Source organism: Hordeum vulgare, chromosome 2H (genome assembly GCF_904849725.1).
Source record: "Hordeum vulgare subsp. vulgare chromosome 2H, MorexV3_pseudomolecules_assembly, whole genome shotgun sequence".
Lineage (NCBI taxonomy): Eukaryota > Viridiplantae > Streptophyta > Magnoliopsida > Poales > Poaceae > Hordeum > Hordeum vulgare.
The window spans coordinates 522,065,035-522,080,925 of NC_058519.1; the positions used below are offsets into that span (position 1 = coordinate 522,065,035).

Here is a 15,891-nt window from a genome sequence, read left to right on the forward strand (position 1 = left end):
GTAGGAACCATTGGTGTTTATTGATGAGCTCACCCAAAGGGCCGAGGCACAAAATAGACATGGAACCATACATCCAATTGTATGACAAATTAATTTGCGAGAGTTGGATTGAGATAGGCCAAGGTCCGATAATTGGATGACAAATTAATTTGCGAGAGTTGGATTGAGATAGGCCAAGATCAGATGAAAGGCGCCGAGCAAAAATGATATGTCTTTTGGACGAGAGTTCACAAAACCTTTCATGAGCGAAGGAAGTTTGCCTCCTACCAATTTGCGAGCGACGGTGGCATCCACTCAATCCAAAAGAGATGGGGTTTATTCAACAAGAATGTAACAAATATGTTGTCGTGCTTGAGAGCGTCCAAACCCTTCCCGTGAGTGGCCTAGGCATTGGTGACTTGGTATGAACCTCTCATTATTTCATCTTGTGTCATTTCATGTTGGCATATGCCATGTTTCATGCATCTTGTGTCCTTTCATGTTACAATTTCCGTTCACAACTTTAATTGTGTAGGCATTTTAATGTTTGGAAGCTTTCAAATCCTCACACAATAACAAGCCATTTATTCTCACGCATTGTTGGTCACTCATGAAAAATTGTCACAAGTTCAAAAACCAATATGCCACCCACAATAAGAAAGGAGGGAAGACAACCGTGGCTAATGAGGGATAATTACTCAAGAGGGTCAGGGGCAAGACAAGTTTGAAGGCCGACGAGAAACGTGATGCGTCTTCATGGCCTTGCAAGGAACTTTGGAGAACATGATGAATCAACAGAAAGTGAGGGGGAGCGGGTAAGCAAATAAAAGAAGGAGCAAATGAAGATATACCTAGTGCTCCAAACGAAGAAGCTTCACATGGATGAGACCGTGAAGAAGAGGAAGCTGGACGTGGAGGAAGCCATGGAGCTAAAGAAGCTCGAGATCGAGGCCACCAATGTCGACACCAAAGCACAAGAGGTGGCACTCGCAATCATGAGCGTCAACAAGAACAACATGTCACCGGAGAAGAAGGTTTGGTTCGCGAATCAGTAGAAGGAGATGTTCACCCGCGACGATCTGAACTACTCCCTCCGTCTCGGTTTATAAGTCATCTTACGAAAACCAAATAATCTCAAAACACTTAGGCACGGTGCATTAACTTCCATCTCGTTTCTTGTTTTTTGACATAAATAAAGGAATTAACCAATAAGAGACGTGGGGCGTGTATATTTTTAATGACTTGAGACTAACTAGCATGACATGCAGTGGTCAATTCATTATATGCAATGATATTAATTAGCAAATTAACATTAATTTCTCTCGTTTTCCTCCCCGTCTTGGTCGCTGTGCACAACCTAAGATGACTTATAAACCGAAACGAAGGGAGTAGGTGAGACCTTGGTCGTGGACTATGGTCGTTCATTTTGAAGATTGGCTGGTGTGCCAGCAGCTCGCTTCGTTGCCTGCGCAAAAAACTTGTTCATTTCGAAGGCTGGCTAGTATGTCGACCATTGGTTTTTGCTGACATGAAAGGATGACCATTTTGTAGGTCACTAGCTTTGTTGTCGACCAACATGATCTTGTGTGAACCGTGGTCTTTGATGTGAACTATGACCGCTCCCATTTAACTACATCTTTTGTTGTTTTCATACGAGATGCGGCCGCGCGTTGAACGCACGTCCATCACATCCATAACCCCAAATGGACATGGTCCATTGCCATCCCAAACGGACGAGGATCATGCATTGGAGTTGGCATTAGCATGACTCGGCCGACAAAATCTAGGGGCTTTGCGAAGCTAAAAAATGAGGCTCTATTTCACTAAAAAAATAAGTTAACGAGCAATTATAGAAACCACACTAATGTTTCCCATGATGGCGCAAACCTGTATTATCAAAACACAAGACAAAAGAGATAAATTAAATTAAATTAAATTATAAAGTAACATATATTAATTGAAGATCATGCGTCAATGTTTGGATATTAGACAAAACCGTTTAACTCACTAACTTTGGGTCATGTTTGGTTGAACTGCGACACTATGGTCTTTAACCGAGGAGGTAAATACCGATCTCTAACGAAGTAACGATCCCTTCCAAATGCTAACTAGGAAATTCAGAACTAGGAATAAGAATCGAAGTTAATCGAAAAGAAGGACGCGCTAAGCACTTGAAGGCTAGAGTTGGTCACGGATCGATCCAACGAGGTGACGACTTTGAAATTTGGGAGAGGAATGTATGAAGGCAACAACCACAACAGTCTGAATCGGATCGATCTAATGAGACAAAGGCGACGAGACGATCATGTTTCCTATAGTGATGGTACCCTTTATAGTGATTGTACCCTTTTTTGACGATGGTAGCGTTTTCATATTATTGATTGAGGTTTCTTTTGTTTTAGAAATTCGATCGCGCACCTGTGCTCGATGGCCTTGATTCAGGCCCAACTCTAGCTTTCGATCGACTCACACCCAATTTCAAGGAGTATGAATTTTTTCAAGAAATACTCCTAGTTTTATATACTTCCTTCATTTTTATGTACAAGATCACAAACTGAAATTACAGACACCAAGGTTAAATTTAATACATGTTTTACAACCAAGTTTTTCTTTTCATTTATTTGGATCATTAATACATTGCACGCATGCAAGAACACTGAATGAAGGAAGTAGTTGAATGTCATTATAACTGTATGCATGCAAGTATTAAATATGTTGTTAGTTTGAGGAGACATCATTATTTTTTGCCTCAATTACTGTTGTTGGCCTTGTATAAAATGCAAAATATATACTCCCTCCTTCTCGGTGCATTGGGCATCTTACCAAAATCAAATAGTTCCAAAATTCTAAGACAAGTTAGAGTAATATTAGTTGCATGCATATTAATTAGACCCCATCTATTAATTGAAGGACCAATCATGCAATTTGTGCGGCATACTTTTTGAATTTGAAGGGGTCTCCTAATTAATAACAGGTTTTCAGTTGAGAAAGGAATAGTTTGATTGGCTTCCTTTGCAATTCAATTTCTTCTCCTACCCATTATGTGCGTGCCTATGTTGCAGTGCATCTTTTAAGATGCATAATGCACTGAGACAGAGGGAGTATTCCATAGTGACCTTGTATAAGGCTGATTGTAATGGGAGTATCATAGGTAATATCATGCATGTTAATTATAGTCAATTTTAATGAGATGTCATAGAATTAAGTGAAAAAAAAGAGGATTGAGTATCATATTATGATACCGTATCATATTAAATGTTGCACTATTTATGTGTCATACATGACAATGAATAAAATGTCTATTATAATAGTAACATATAATACTATGCATTACGGACGTAGTATCATACATTAATATCATATGCATGATATTAATATATGATAATTCTCATTACAACCTGTCTAAGTAAATGGAGGGAGTATAAAATTTAGGATCCCAAAAATTATGAATCCTGTGCAGATGGCACATTTTACAACACCGTTGCCCCGTCCCTGGGCGTTAAGCCAACTCCAGCGCGCGACCCATTCGTATGTCCGTTTGGCCTGGATTCTGTCTGTTTGGGGCGGTCGATGGGGTCGTGTCCGGACCTATCCTCGGATGCGGTGGCCGTGCGCCCAACGCGTGGACGCATTTTGTCTGCATCATTTTCAAACACAAGCATTCGAATAGCCACGACCCATAGTTCATGCAAGCGGTCCTAGATCACGCCGGCAACACAGTCAGCCTACACGTCTTCGCTGGCAACACAATGAGCGGCCGACAACACACCCGCCCTGCAAAAAAGAATAGGTTTTTCACCGACAACACAGCCGGTGGCCGGCTCACCATGCCAGCCTCCAAAAAAGAACGACCACGGTTGATCTGACGCCCTAGTTCAGGCCATCGGCGTCAAACATCTCTTTCTGTCGGGCCTCGAACCAGCTCCTTGTCTTCTCACTCATCTTGCTCAAGTCCACGCTCATGATCTCCAGCGCCACCTCCTTTGCTTTGGTTGCGGCATTGGAGGCCTCGATGTCGAGCTGCCTCTGCCTGGCCGCGGCATTGGTGGCCTCGATGTCGAGCTGCCTCTGCCTCACCGCCTCCTTAATGTCGAGCTGCCTCTGCCTAGCTGCCTTCCTCCATGTCGATCTTCCTCTTCTTGACCGTCTCCTCCATCTCAAGCTTCTTTGCTTGCAACTCCATGTATTACTTCATTTGCTCCTCCTTGCCTTGTCGCTTCTTCTCGTGATCTCGTCCCTCACTTCCTTTGGAGAGATCATGCCATGCAAAGTCTCATGCAAAGCATACGATGCCACATCACACTTGTCGTCCATCTTGGAGTTGGTCTTGCCCCTCGGCCTCTTTAATGCCTCACAATCTCCACCTACGGCCAAGGCGGTCGCCTTCTTGCCTCTCTTCCTTTGAAGCTCACGGTATTGATCTTTGAACTTAGGGCAATTATTGATGATTTTCCAACAATCAATGGCTTGTCATTGTGTCGGGCCTTGAATGCTTCCAAAGATTGAAATACCTACATGATCAACAACAATTGGACATGCAAACACAATTAATCATAGAGGAGGCCGAGGCATGGCCGTAGCAAAGGAAAGAGAAGAGGTCATACCATGTCCTCGATGCCAAGTCCACTCACGGGGCGTGCTTCAACGCTCTCAAGTGTGGCGCAATATTTGTTGCTTTCTTGTTGGATGAACAACCACCTCTTTTGAATCGAGTTGATGTTACAGGCGCTCGTAAATTGGTAGGGCGGAAACAACTTTCTTTCATGGAATGTTTTGTGAACTCTTGTCAAAAAACAATTCCCTTTTGTTGCGCACCGACTCTAGGATCTTGGTCAATCTTCTTCCAACTTTCGGAAATCAACTTGTCCTCATCTTGTGTGTATGATCCCGTACAAATGCTCTTCTTCCTCTTTTAAGCTTCCGCTCTTTGGGTGAGCTCGCCGATGAACAATGGCTCGCCAGCAATATCGACGTCGTCCTCTTCTTCTTCATCACCTTCGCAATGTATGCCATCTTCATCATGCCACGAGTCATCATGGTCGGCCTCAAAGTCTTCATCGGCCATGTACTTGTCGCGCCCATCTTGACTCTGGGTCTCCTCCGGATCGAAGGTTCCGCCCTGCCCACCCGTCTGAAAGGCCTCGCCACAGCCCTCGAAGATAACATTCTCCATGAACTGGGCGTAGAAGGTGTTCTCGACCGTTGGCGTCGGTGTTGGCATTTCGTCGAACAAGACGCGGGACGACGTCATGGTGGCCGTAGACGGCGGCCGGGCTTGCTTTCTTTGCATCTCCATGGACGGGCGGCCGCCGCTGCAGGACCACGACGTGACATTGAGGTCGATGACGGCGCGATCACGCTGACTTTCGACAACCCCGACACACGGGTCTAGGCTTGGCACCTTGGCGGAGGGAAACCGGGCGGCAATGGCGTGGTCGACGACGTCGGGCAGGGGCACTGCGGAGGCCAGACGACCGACGGGCCTGTGCTCGCTGGTCCGACGGGCGCAGCCGCGAAGCTCATCGGACGACACAACCCCATCACGAGGAGGGCGTGCACTTTGATGACGATGGCCTCCTTCTCTTGAGCATCAGCCTTCTGCCGCGCGGCCTCCAACGCGGCACGCTCGCTGGCGTACGCGGCCGCGGCGTCCTTCCTCTTTGCCTCTGCCCGCCGCCTCTTGGCCGATTCCGCGTCCAGCTTTGCGATCTCCTGCGACGTGAGTTTCGACCGCGGCTTTTTCGTACCCTTGGGCGCCTTCTTCTTCTTCGCCTTGGTGGCCGGGACGACGGCCGGGTCGCCGAAATTCGGCGGGGGATCGGTCATGGCGGGAGGGTAGCGGGCGGGGGGGGGGGGGGAGGATGGGGCGTGGGAGGGTTTTGGGAGAAAATGAAATGGAATGAGGCGTGGGGGCGCGAAGGTCGTGCTGCTTTGTGCCACCGGTGGACGGGTCTGGGGAGGACAAACGCGCGCGTCCCGCCCGCCCACGTGCCATCCATGCGTTGTCCATTTTATCTTAAAATCGAATCAAGTTTGGGTTGGAAATGGATTAAAAACGAACAGAAAACGGACGCCAAGGGACAGGTAAGGTGGCGCGCTGGAGTTGGGCTCACGAGAGAACAATTATTGATTGATTCGGCGCCTCTCGCACCTACGACGTGCCCGCGACCACCTGAAGGGCAAAACTACACACACGATTTTGCCTAAAAATCGTGGGCCACGACGTGGACGACACACGGCTCCCAGGTCCGAACCCGACCATGCCAAGCCAGGAGCGGCGGGACGGGTGGGTGTGGGATTTCCAGGTCCGGCTCGGCCGCTCGACAGCCGCACGCGGCGTCCGGAATCCGAGGACGTGCGTGCCAGTAAGCCAAACAACCGCGCGTCTGTCTCTCTCAGTGACGTGTGGGGGCGGCCGGATCGCGGGATCGACTCGTCGGCGTACAGCGTACAGCGTACTGGTACCACTAGCACGGATGACCGCTGTAATCACGCTGCAGATGCGCCATTATTCTGCGGGGACCAGGGTGTCAGTCAGGTCGAGGCGCCGGTGAGATGTGTCAGTGCTAGTACACACATCTCGGTGACCAAACTGCTACTGCCGCCGTCTCATCTCACGGTAAAAAATGTACTACTACTAACAGGCAAGTGGAAACAGTGTCATGTGCATGTTTTTACTAATGATGTGTACAGCAGTAGTACGTACTGTAGTTTTTGTAGATAAAAATGTGTGATCGTGGCGAAAAGGAGGGTGGTTGCACTAGCTCTCAATTCACCATGACAGTGCCAGTACAAAAACTATAATTACCCGACTAGTCCTGACTGGGATCGCAGCTGCTCCGATAATAAGTGACAAAGATAAATGGTAAAGAACAAGCACAGTCCTGAGGAGAGGCATCAATGGGGGCCGGGCCGTGCCGGAGAGGCAGGCAGCAGCAGCACTACTAGTCCTCATTATTTGACCACCACCACCACCTTCCCTTCGCTGCCACCTCCTGCCCTGCCTCTTCCCCTCTCCTCTCCTCTCATCTACCATTCCTCTCCCCTCCCCAGCATAAACACAGCTCAGCAGGCCCCATCTCCAATCTCCATTCCATTCTCTCTCTCTCCCTCCGGGCCGGGGCTTAAATCCAGCACGGCAATTGCCTCGCATTGTTCCCGAGGACTCCTTGGTTCTGGCTGCGTCGTACCAGGGACAGGGTAGCGGTGCCGTTCTTGGAGCGCTGTTCCCGGGCAGCTGCTTGAGGCCAGCCGTCCCGTCAGGGTGCTGTTCGCCGGCGGCGAGGCAATGGGGAGCGGCCGCGTCTGCTACGTTGTCGCGTCCGTCGTGTTGCTCTGGCTGGGCGTGGCCACTGCGCAGGGTGACTCTCCTTGGAAGACGCTCAGCGGTATAACATTCTCCGGCCACCCTCTCTTTGATCCGTGTCCATTGTTTACACAGGAGAGTTTAGCCTGAAATTTTAGAATTTTTCCACCATTTTGGGCTGGACATTTTACTCCTTTGCTGCATACTGTGGTTCCGCTCGGCTTTTGGATTGGAAGGTGGTGGCAGTAGCGTATTTGAGCATTTTGGGCTGGATCGGTTAGCTACTTCATCTTTCCACTCATTTTAGGCTTTTAGCAGTGCCTCAAGGGTGATGGATTGGAAGATGGGGACCGACCAAATTAGCCTTTTGGGGTAACGTACAGTTGCTGTTTTCAGCTAGCAGACATGTTTGTTACTAGCACATGCATGGCAGCAGCTTCTGGAGATCAAGCAGTACATTACTAATACTATATGTGCTTGAGCAGCTCCTCACATATCTCTGATGACAACTCTTATGGTTTATCATCTGGTCCTTCCAAGACTAAATAAACAGGCTTGATGTTTCAGGCAATGCTCCGGCGATCATAGCCAAGGGTGGATTTTCAGGCTTATTCCCCGACTCTAGCGAATTCGCTTACCAGTTCGCGATGATTGCGAGCTCGCCCGATACAGTCCTGTACTGTGATGTCCGGCTCACAAAGGATGGCCTTGGCGTCTGCCTACCAGACATTAAGATGGACAACTGCACCAACATTCCAGATTTCTATCCTAAGGGTAAGAAGAGCTACCTTGTCAATGGCGTATCGACAACGGGGTGGTTCTCCGTGGACTACAACGGCACCGAGCTATCGCAAGTGTCTTGTAAGTGCTACCATGCTGTCATAATGTTACTTAAGATTGGATCTTGTAGTGCTTGTTAGTGTGATGAGGAAGGGGACATGCCTCTCTTCTTGTTTGACCTCTCTATGATTAGAACTCACTGTGGTATATATGTTGAACAGTGAAGCAAGCAATCTTCTCTCGCACGCCTAGGTTTGATCCAAGCTTCTTTCCATTGCTCGCTGTCGAAGATGTGGCGTCCAAGTTTAAGCCTCCTGGAATGTGGCTCAATATCCAGGTACAGTTAACAGTGCCGTCTGCATGCAGTAGAATATGTTGCAGGACATTGTGCCGTTGCTGAAAATGAGCCATTTTGCAGCATGACGATTTCTACAGCCAGTTCAATATGAGCATGAGGAAATACATCCTTTCTGTGTCTAGACGTGTCATCGTTGACTACATCTCATCGCCTGAAGCAAGCTTCCTCACCAGCATTAGTGGAAGGATTAGCAACAACACAAAGCTCGTGTTCCGCTTTCTTGACGAGGCCACTCTTGAACCATCTACCAAAGACACATATGGTTCCATGTTGAAAAATCTTACATTTATCAAGACATTTGCATCTGGGATACTTGTCCCGAAGAAGTACGTCTGGCCTGTTTCACCAGATAATTATCTGCAAATGTACACTTCGATCGTCGATGATGCTCATAAAGTGGGGCTGGAAATTTATGCTGCTGATTTTGCCAACGACTTTGCGCTCAGTTACAACCATAGCTACGATCCGTTAGCTGAATCTCTATCGTTCATTGATAATGGTGCATTTTCTGTTGATGGCATATTGACTGATTTCCCTGTCACGCCTTCAGAAGCCATTGGTGAGTTTTTTTCCTGCCATATTTGACAATGATTCATGTTTATTCCCTCGAAAATGTTTATTTCTCAATAAAATTCATGCACTTGCGACACATATGATGGTATCATCTACTTTCCATTTTGATATGGCATGAATTTGGACTCTCAACCTAATAACAGGACTAGTAACAACATAATTGTTAACATGACCTTTCAACATACAACAACAACAACAAATCTGTTCAACATACAACAACAGGACCTTTCAGCATAAAAGTGGAACATATATTTACCTCCGGGCTGTACATCATGTTTGTTACATCATTTGTAGCAAATTTGAACTTTTGACACGCATGTTGCAAACTTCATTTTGTTTTCAATTCTGTATTCATACAATGCGTCTGATGGATTATGTTTCTCATTCCACTCTGTTTTATATTCTGTCTTTGCAGGCTGTTTTGCGAATTTGAACAAAAGCAACACAGCTCATGGTATGTATCATTCCTTTCCATCTTCTTCACTCTTCATGTTTATTCATGTTACTAACCACCACTATTGACATTTTTCATGCAGGGAAACCTCTAATTATTTCTCACAATGGTGCTAGTGGAGATTACCCAGGCTGCACTGATCTAGCTTATCAGAAAGCAGTCGATGATGGTGCAGATGTCATTGATTGCCCTGTGCAAGTAACCAAAGACGGCATACCAGTATGCATGGGATCCATTAACTTGATGGATGGTACTACTGTTGCAAAATCACCATTTGCGTCCCAGACAGCAGTAATGAAAGATATTGAGAGTGTCCTAGGAGTCTTTACTTTCAACCTCACTTGGGATGACATCGTGAAGAATCTAAAACGTAAGTTCTATTGAAATACATCTGCACACTGAAATATCTGCTGCAGTATATATTTGGTATCCTAGGCTGATAGTGACAACTAATCTATTAGATGTCAGATCACTTATCTGACTCTAAATCGACTCACATGGCCTACCTGTGTGTCATGTTATCCAGATAGACAGATTATTCCTTTGTCTGTCGCATGTTCAGTACTTTGATTGCCAGCGCATTTGCTGCAGACTAATTTCTCTACATCCTTGCAGCCAAGATATCTACCCCACTTAGCACCTTCAGTTTGGACAGAAATCCAAGGTACAGGAATGCAGGAAATTTCATGAGGTTATCAGACTTTCTGGACTTCTCAAAAGATAAGGATTTATCAGGAATCATGATTAGCATAGAGGTGAGATTTTTATGTTACATAGTATGAATAAGTATTTTTGTGCATGATATTGCCTGTTTTATACTTATCCCTCCGATCCAAATTAATTGTCGCTGCTCTTGTACAACTTTAGGGATTCCTGAAAAAAAAAAACTTTAGGGAGTACTATTTTTCCGTTGTGCTGATGTTGCGTGTTTTTACTTGTGTTATTAAATTATTATTATTTGGTTTATTTATTCCACGTTGAATGTTATTGCGTGCCATCTAAGGAATAATTTGCAAAAGTGCATCTTCTTACTGAGTTCCAGCAATGGATCATGTTCTCAATCAAAGTGCTATTTGTGTTTTGCAGCATGCTGCTTTTCTGGCAGCGGAACTCGGATTTGACATGGTAGATGCAGTTATCAAAGCGCTTGACGATTCGGGCTACAACAAACAAACTGCTCAGAAAGTTATGATTCAGTCAACCAACAGCTCGGTACTGGTGAAGTTCAAGCAGCAAACGAAGTACGACCTTGTGTACATGATCAATGAAGATGTCAGCGATGCCGCGCCTTCCTCCCTCGCGGGCATTAAAAAGTTTGCCGATGCCGTTTCTGTCGAAACCAGCTCTGTTTTCCCCGAAAACCGCCATTTCACTTCGCACCAGACAGACCTTGTCGAGTCCTTGCAGACCGCCGGGCTCTCGGTCTACGCCTACAATCTCATGAATGAGTTTGTTTCTCAGCCGTACGACTTCTTCTCGGATGCGACCGCGCAGATCATTGCCTATGTTCAGGGTGCCGGAGTGGATGGGCTGATCACCGACTTCCCGGCGACCGCCCGGAGATACAAATGTACGTCCAGTGAACACCTTTTCTTGCATTCTCCATCCTAGATAGATAGTTCCTACGGCCCCAGCAGTTTTGAGTCAGTTTGCTTACATTGTGGTTGCATATTGCAGCGAACACTTGCATGAACATGGGGAACAAAACCCCAAGCTTCATGGCCCCTCCTCGTCCTGGTGATCTGCTGCAGCTCATCAGTAAGCCGGCACAACCACCGGCGCTAGCCCCGATGCCGCTTCTATTGGATTCTGACGTGTCGGAGCCGCCCCTACCGCCTGCAAGATCGAACACTGCTACTACAGCTCCAGCACCTTCGTCTGCACGCAGGACGCAGACTGGTATCCCATTCCTCGTCACCTTGGCAATGCTTTGCGCCTGGGCCGCGATCTGAGGTGGCAATGCCACATGTCAGTATGGCACGCTAGAGGTCTGCCGGTCTACTAATCCAATGTTGTCTTCTCCTTCGGTGATTCATTTGTTCTTGTAACTTTTGCGTTGCGGGGTTATATCCGGGATGCCCCTATAACACTCCCTAGTGATTATTATCAGTACATATGTGTTGGAATATATCCTCTTTTGTTCTGGACCGAGCGTTTGCAATCAAGCTGGTACAGTTCTCATCAATCTGAGTTTCTACATTAAAAGTAGAATCTAATTTTCTGAGGCATGATTTATCGTGTGCGAGTGTTAGACTATGTAAGTGTATTACGTATATCTTATGTATACCTAACCGCGTATGGTTAGGAGTTATATTTGTACCTATGTGCTTCCAATATATATACAACTCATGCCACCCCTAGAGGGTTGTGCGATTCACCAAAAGAAACCTACGTCTAATATGGTGTCATCGAGAGACATCATCGAGATTTTCTTCATGATGTGTTAGAGGAGGAACCCATCCACGGCTGATGCATCGTTATTCCTTCTTCAGCGGCCCACTGTCATCATGTATCTTTTGGTTCATGTTGATGACATCATTCTTGTCAGTTCTTTAGTTAGTGTTGCCGATCGTCTTGTTTCATCTCTTAGTTCAGATTTTGCTATCAAGGACCTCCGCAAGCGTCATTTCTTCTTGGGTTTGTCTGTTACTCAGAAGTACTCCTTGTTTCATCTCTTAGTTCAGATTTTGCTATCAAGGACCTCCGCAAGCGTCATTTCTTCTTGGGTTTGTCTGTTACTCAGAAGTACTCCTTGGATCTTCTACGATGTGCTATCATGCTCAAGTGCAAACCTTCTTCCACACCTATGGTTGGTACTGACAAGATCTCCGCTAGTGACAATACTCTTTTGTCTCTCGATGATGCCACTAAATACCATAGTATTGTTGGTGACTTACAGTACCTCACAACCATTAGACCACACATTTTCCTTGTGGCAAATCGCGTTTTTCAGTACCTCCACTCACCTCGTGATTCCCACTGGTCTGTTGTCAAGCACATTCCCCTCTATGTTCGCTTGACAGCCTCTTATGGTTTACACCTTCCGCATGCTCCCTCTGGCGTGCTTTTTGCTTTTTCAGATGTTGGTTGGGCAGGCAATCCCGATGACCGACGATTAATGGGGGGCATATGCTGTGTTTTTTGGGTCCTAACTTCATCGGTTGGAGTGCTCGGAAGCAGGCTACGATGTCTCGTAGTAGTACTATGGATGAGTACAAAGCTATAGCCAATGCAATATAGACAAACTTATTTGGGTCCAGTCTTTACTTCATGAGTTGGGAATCTCTCAGTGACAACCACCAATTCATTGATGTGACAACATCGGTGCTACATACCTTTCATCTATTCTGGGATTTCATGCACGAACAAAACACATCAAGGTTGATTATCATTTTGTGAGGAAATGAGTTGCACAAAAGCTACTTCAGATCAAGTTCATCTCTTCTAAAGATCAACTTGCGAACATCTTCAAAGAGCCGTTGCCATTACCTTTGTTTGAGGTTTGCCGACGCAGTCTAAATCCGCAGGACACGGTTGAGACTGAGGGAAGGTGTTAGACTATGTAATAGTATTACGTATAGCTTATGTATACCTAACCGTGTAAGGTTAGGACTTGTATTTGTACATATGTGCTTCCAATATATATACAACTCACTCCACCCCTAGAGGGATGGGTGATTCACCAAAAGAATCCTATGTCTAATAGCGAGTATTCTTTGGTTCTCCTTACCCTGAAAAATCCCCTCACCCCTGATACGTCCATTTTGCATCATGATTTCTTATCGGAAATTATATTTTACCGAATTGGGCAATAATTTTGTAACAGTTGGATTTTTGGAGATGCATATATATACCCCTTCACCACCTGTCATTCGTAGAGGAAGCATTCAGAATGACCCAACACTTGTCATATCCATTTTTCTAAGAGAGAGCCACCTACTCATATGTTAAGATGAAGTTATTCCATTCCTACCATATGAATCTTGAGTTCTAGCCTTCCCAAGTTTCTTTCCACCCAATCAATCTCTTCTACGCAAGCCAAATCTGTGAGAGAGTGATTGAGTGTTGATGAGACTATCTTTTGAAGCACAAGAGCAAGGAGTTCATCATACTACCACATCTATTACCTTTTGAAGAGTGGTGTCTCCTATATTTGTTACGTGTCGCTTGGGAGCCTCCTACTTTGTGTTGTGGAGTTGAACCAAGAAGTTTGTAAGGGCAAGGAGATTGCCTACCTCGTGAAGATCTACGCCGAGTGAGGCTAGTCCTTCGTGGACGTTAGCCATGATGGAATAGATAAGGTTTCTTCTCCGTGGATCCTTGGTGGGTTGAGCCCTCCGTGGACTCGCGCGGTCGTTACCCTCCGTGGGTTGAAGTCTCCATCAACGTGGACGTATGATAGCACCACCTATTGGAACCACGCCAGAAATCTCTGTGTCAATCTTTGCGTTTGATCTTCCTATCCCTACCCTCTATTTACATGTGCATGTATTTGCTTTCCGCCGCTATACTATTAGAATTGCATGTGTAGGGTGTGCTTGACTTGCTATAATTGCTAAAACTTGCCCACAACTAAAATTGGGAAAAGGCCAAGTTTTTATTTGGTCAAGTAGTCTAATCACCACCCTCTAGACATACTTCGGATCCTACAAGGGGTATCAGAGTTTTGGTCTCAATTGCATTGGCTTCACAACCTAGGAGAGTATGGCGTCTAGTGAGGGAAATTACCACCGTAGAGGTCCATACTTTGATTGTACTAACTTTGCTAGTTGGAAGCATAAAATGAAAATGCATATTCTTGGTCATAACCCCGTCGTTTGGGCTGTTGTTCGTGTTTGTTTGCAAGGTGAATTCTTTGATGATGGAAGGGAACCGGATCGTGAAGGAACTTCGAAAGAATTGAAGATGTTGCAATACAATGCTCAAGCATGTGACATTCTATTCAACTACCTATGCCCCGAAGAGTTCAACAAGATTAATCGTCTTGAGAATGCAAAGGAAATTTGGGATAGTTTGGTTGATATGCACGAAGGTACCGAATCCGTCAGAGAATCTAGGTTGGATGTGCTACAAAGTTAGCTTGACAAGTTCAAGATGAAGGATGGTGAAGGAGTCGCTGAAATGTACTCTAGGCTTGCTCTCATCACAAATGAGATTGTCGGCTTAGGAAGCGAAAAAATGACTGACAAATTCATCATCAAGAAGATCCTTAGATCCTTGGATGGAAAGTACAACACCATATGCACATTTATCCAAATGATGCCAAACTATAAATACTCAAGCCAATGAAAGTCATTGGAAGGATTGTTGCTCATGAAATGTCACTCAAGAACAAAGGAGAGCTTCACAACAAGTTAAACAGTGAATACAAAGCTTCAAGTGATACTACCACTACTTCAAATGATAACCTTGTCACCAATGAATATATAAGCCTCGTGGTCAAGAAATTCAACAAGTTCTACAAGAGTAGAGGCAAAGAGATAAGCTCCAACTCAAGATATGAAGAGAAGTGTTCATCTAGTCGTGACCAAAATTGCTACAATTGTGGAAGGCCCGGACACTACTCCAATGAGTGCCCCCCCCACACACACGCAAAAGAAGAGAAGAGTCACCTAGAAGACGAAGCTCAAGAGACGAGTCACCTCGAAGAGAGAGAAATAATAGAGAAGATTGTTATGAATGAAGACACTTTCGGAGAAGCAAGGAATCGGAGAAGAAGGACAAGTACACCAAGAGACACTCAAGAAGAATACATCAATATCATGTTGGTGAATGGGTATCCGGCTCCAAATCCGACAACCAATCCGAGAGAAGCTACGACTCCAACTCCGACTATAGTGAAGATGAAGGTGTTGCCGGTCTAGCACTCCTATCATCCAACTCCTATGACATATTTGATTCACCAAATGAAGGGATTGGAAACTGCCTCATGGCTAAAGGCCCCAAGGTATCACACCCCGAGTACTTTGACTTTAATAGTGATGAGGATGACTTACTAGGAGATGATGACTTGCTCTTTGATAAAACTAGTGATATCAATGAAAATGAACTTGATGATAATCATGCTAGTCAAGATAAGTCGTGTGATGATGATAAGAAGGAGATTGAGCGTCTAACTAAAGAATAAAACACTCTTAAGTTAGCCCATGAATCTACTCTAGAAGATCATAGAGAGCTTGCAAGAACTCATGAGAAGATACGCTTGGAGGAGTTAAATTTAGAGCAAAAGCATGAGTTTCTAAAAGCAATCAATGGTGATCTTCGAAAGAAGAGTTCTTCTTATCTAGCCAAACGATTACTCTTGTCTACTTTGGTTCCACAAGTTAAATCTAAGAAAACTAGTAACAAAGGCAAGAAAGTTTCTTCATCTAGTAATAACAACACTAATGCTAAATCAAATGATGTTGTTGCTAGTGGTTCTTTTGGTTCCACTAATGATTC

At 45.3% G+C, this 15,891-nt stretch overlaps 1 protein-coding gene across 1 annotated transcript; it reads left to right on the forward strand.

Moving 5' to 3' along the window:
- The first annotated feature begins 6,912 nt into the window (after nucleotides 1–6,912).
- LOC123426981 (glycerophosphodiester phosphodiesterase GDPDL4-like) lies at nucleotides 6,913–11,635 on the forward strand. The gene is made up of 9 exons (XM_045110904.1): nucleotides 6,913–7,367; nucleotides 7,853–8,146; nucleotides 8,287–8,402; nucleotides 8,484–8,982; nucleotides 9,412–9,450; nucleotides 9,533–9,820; nucleotides 10,066–10,205; nucleotides 10,537–11,020; nucleotides 11,128–11,635. Exons 1-9 carry the CDS (start codon nucleotides 7,268–7,270, stop codon nucleotides 11,400–11,402), a joined length of 2,235 nt encoding a protein of 744 aa, XP_044966839.1. The 5' UTR covers nucleotides 6,913–7,267; the 3' UTR covers nucleotides 11,403–11,635.
- The last annotated feature ends 4,256 nt before the right edge of the window (nucleotides 11,636–15,891 follow it).

Bases quoted from the DNA above. Each gene is read 5' to 3' on its own strand.
- LOC123426981 (XM_045110904.1), top strand. From the start codon at position 7,268: ATGGGGAGCGGCCGCGTCTGCTACGTTGTCGCGTCCGTCGTGTTGCTC. The intron at 8,983-9,411 runs GTGAGTTTTTTT...CTGTCTTTGCAG, and splicing joins CACGCCTTCAGAAGCCATTG to GCTGTTTTGCGAATTTGAAC. The intron at 11,021-11,127 runs GTACGTCCAGTG...TGCATATTGCAG, and splicing joins GACCGCCCGGAGATACAAAT to CGAACACTTGCATGAACATG.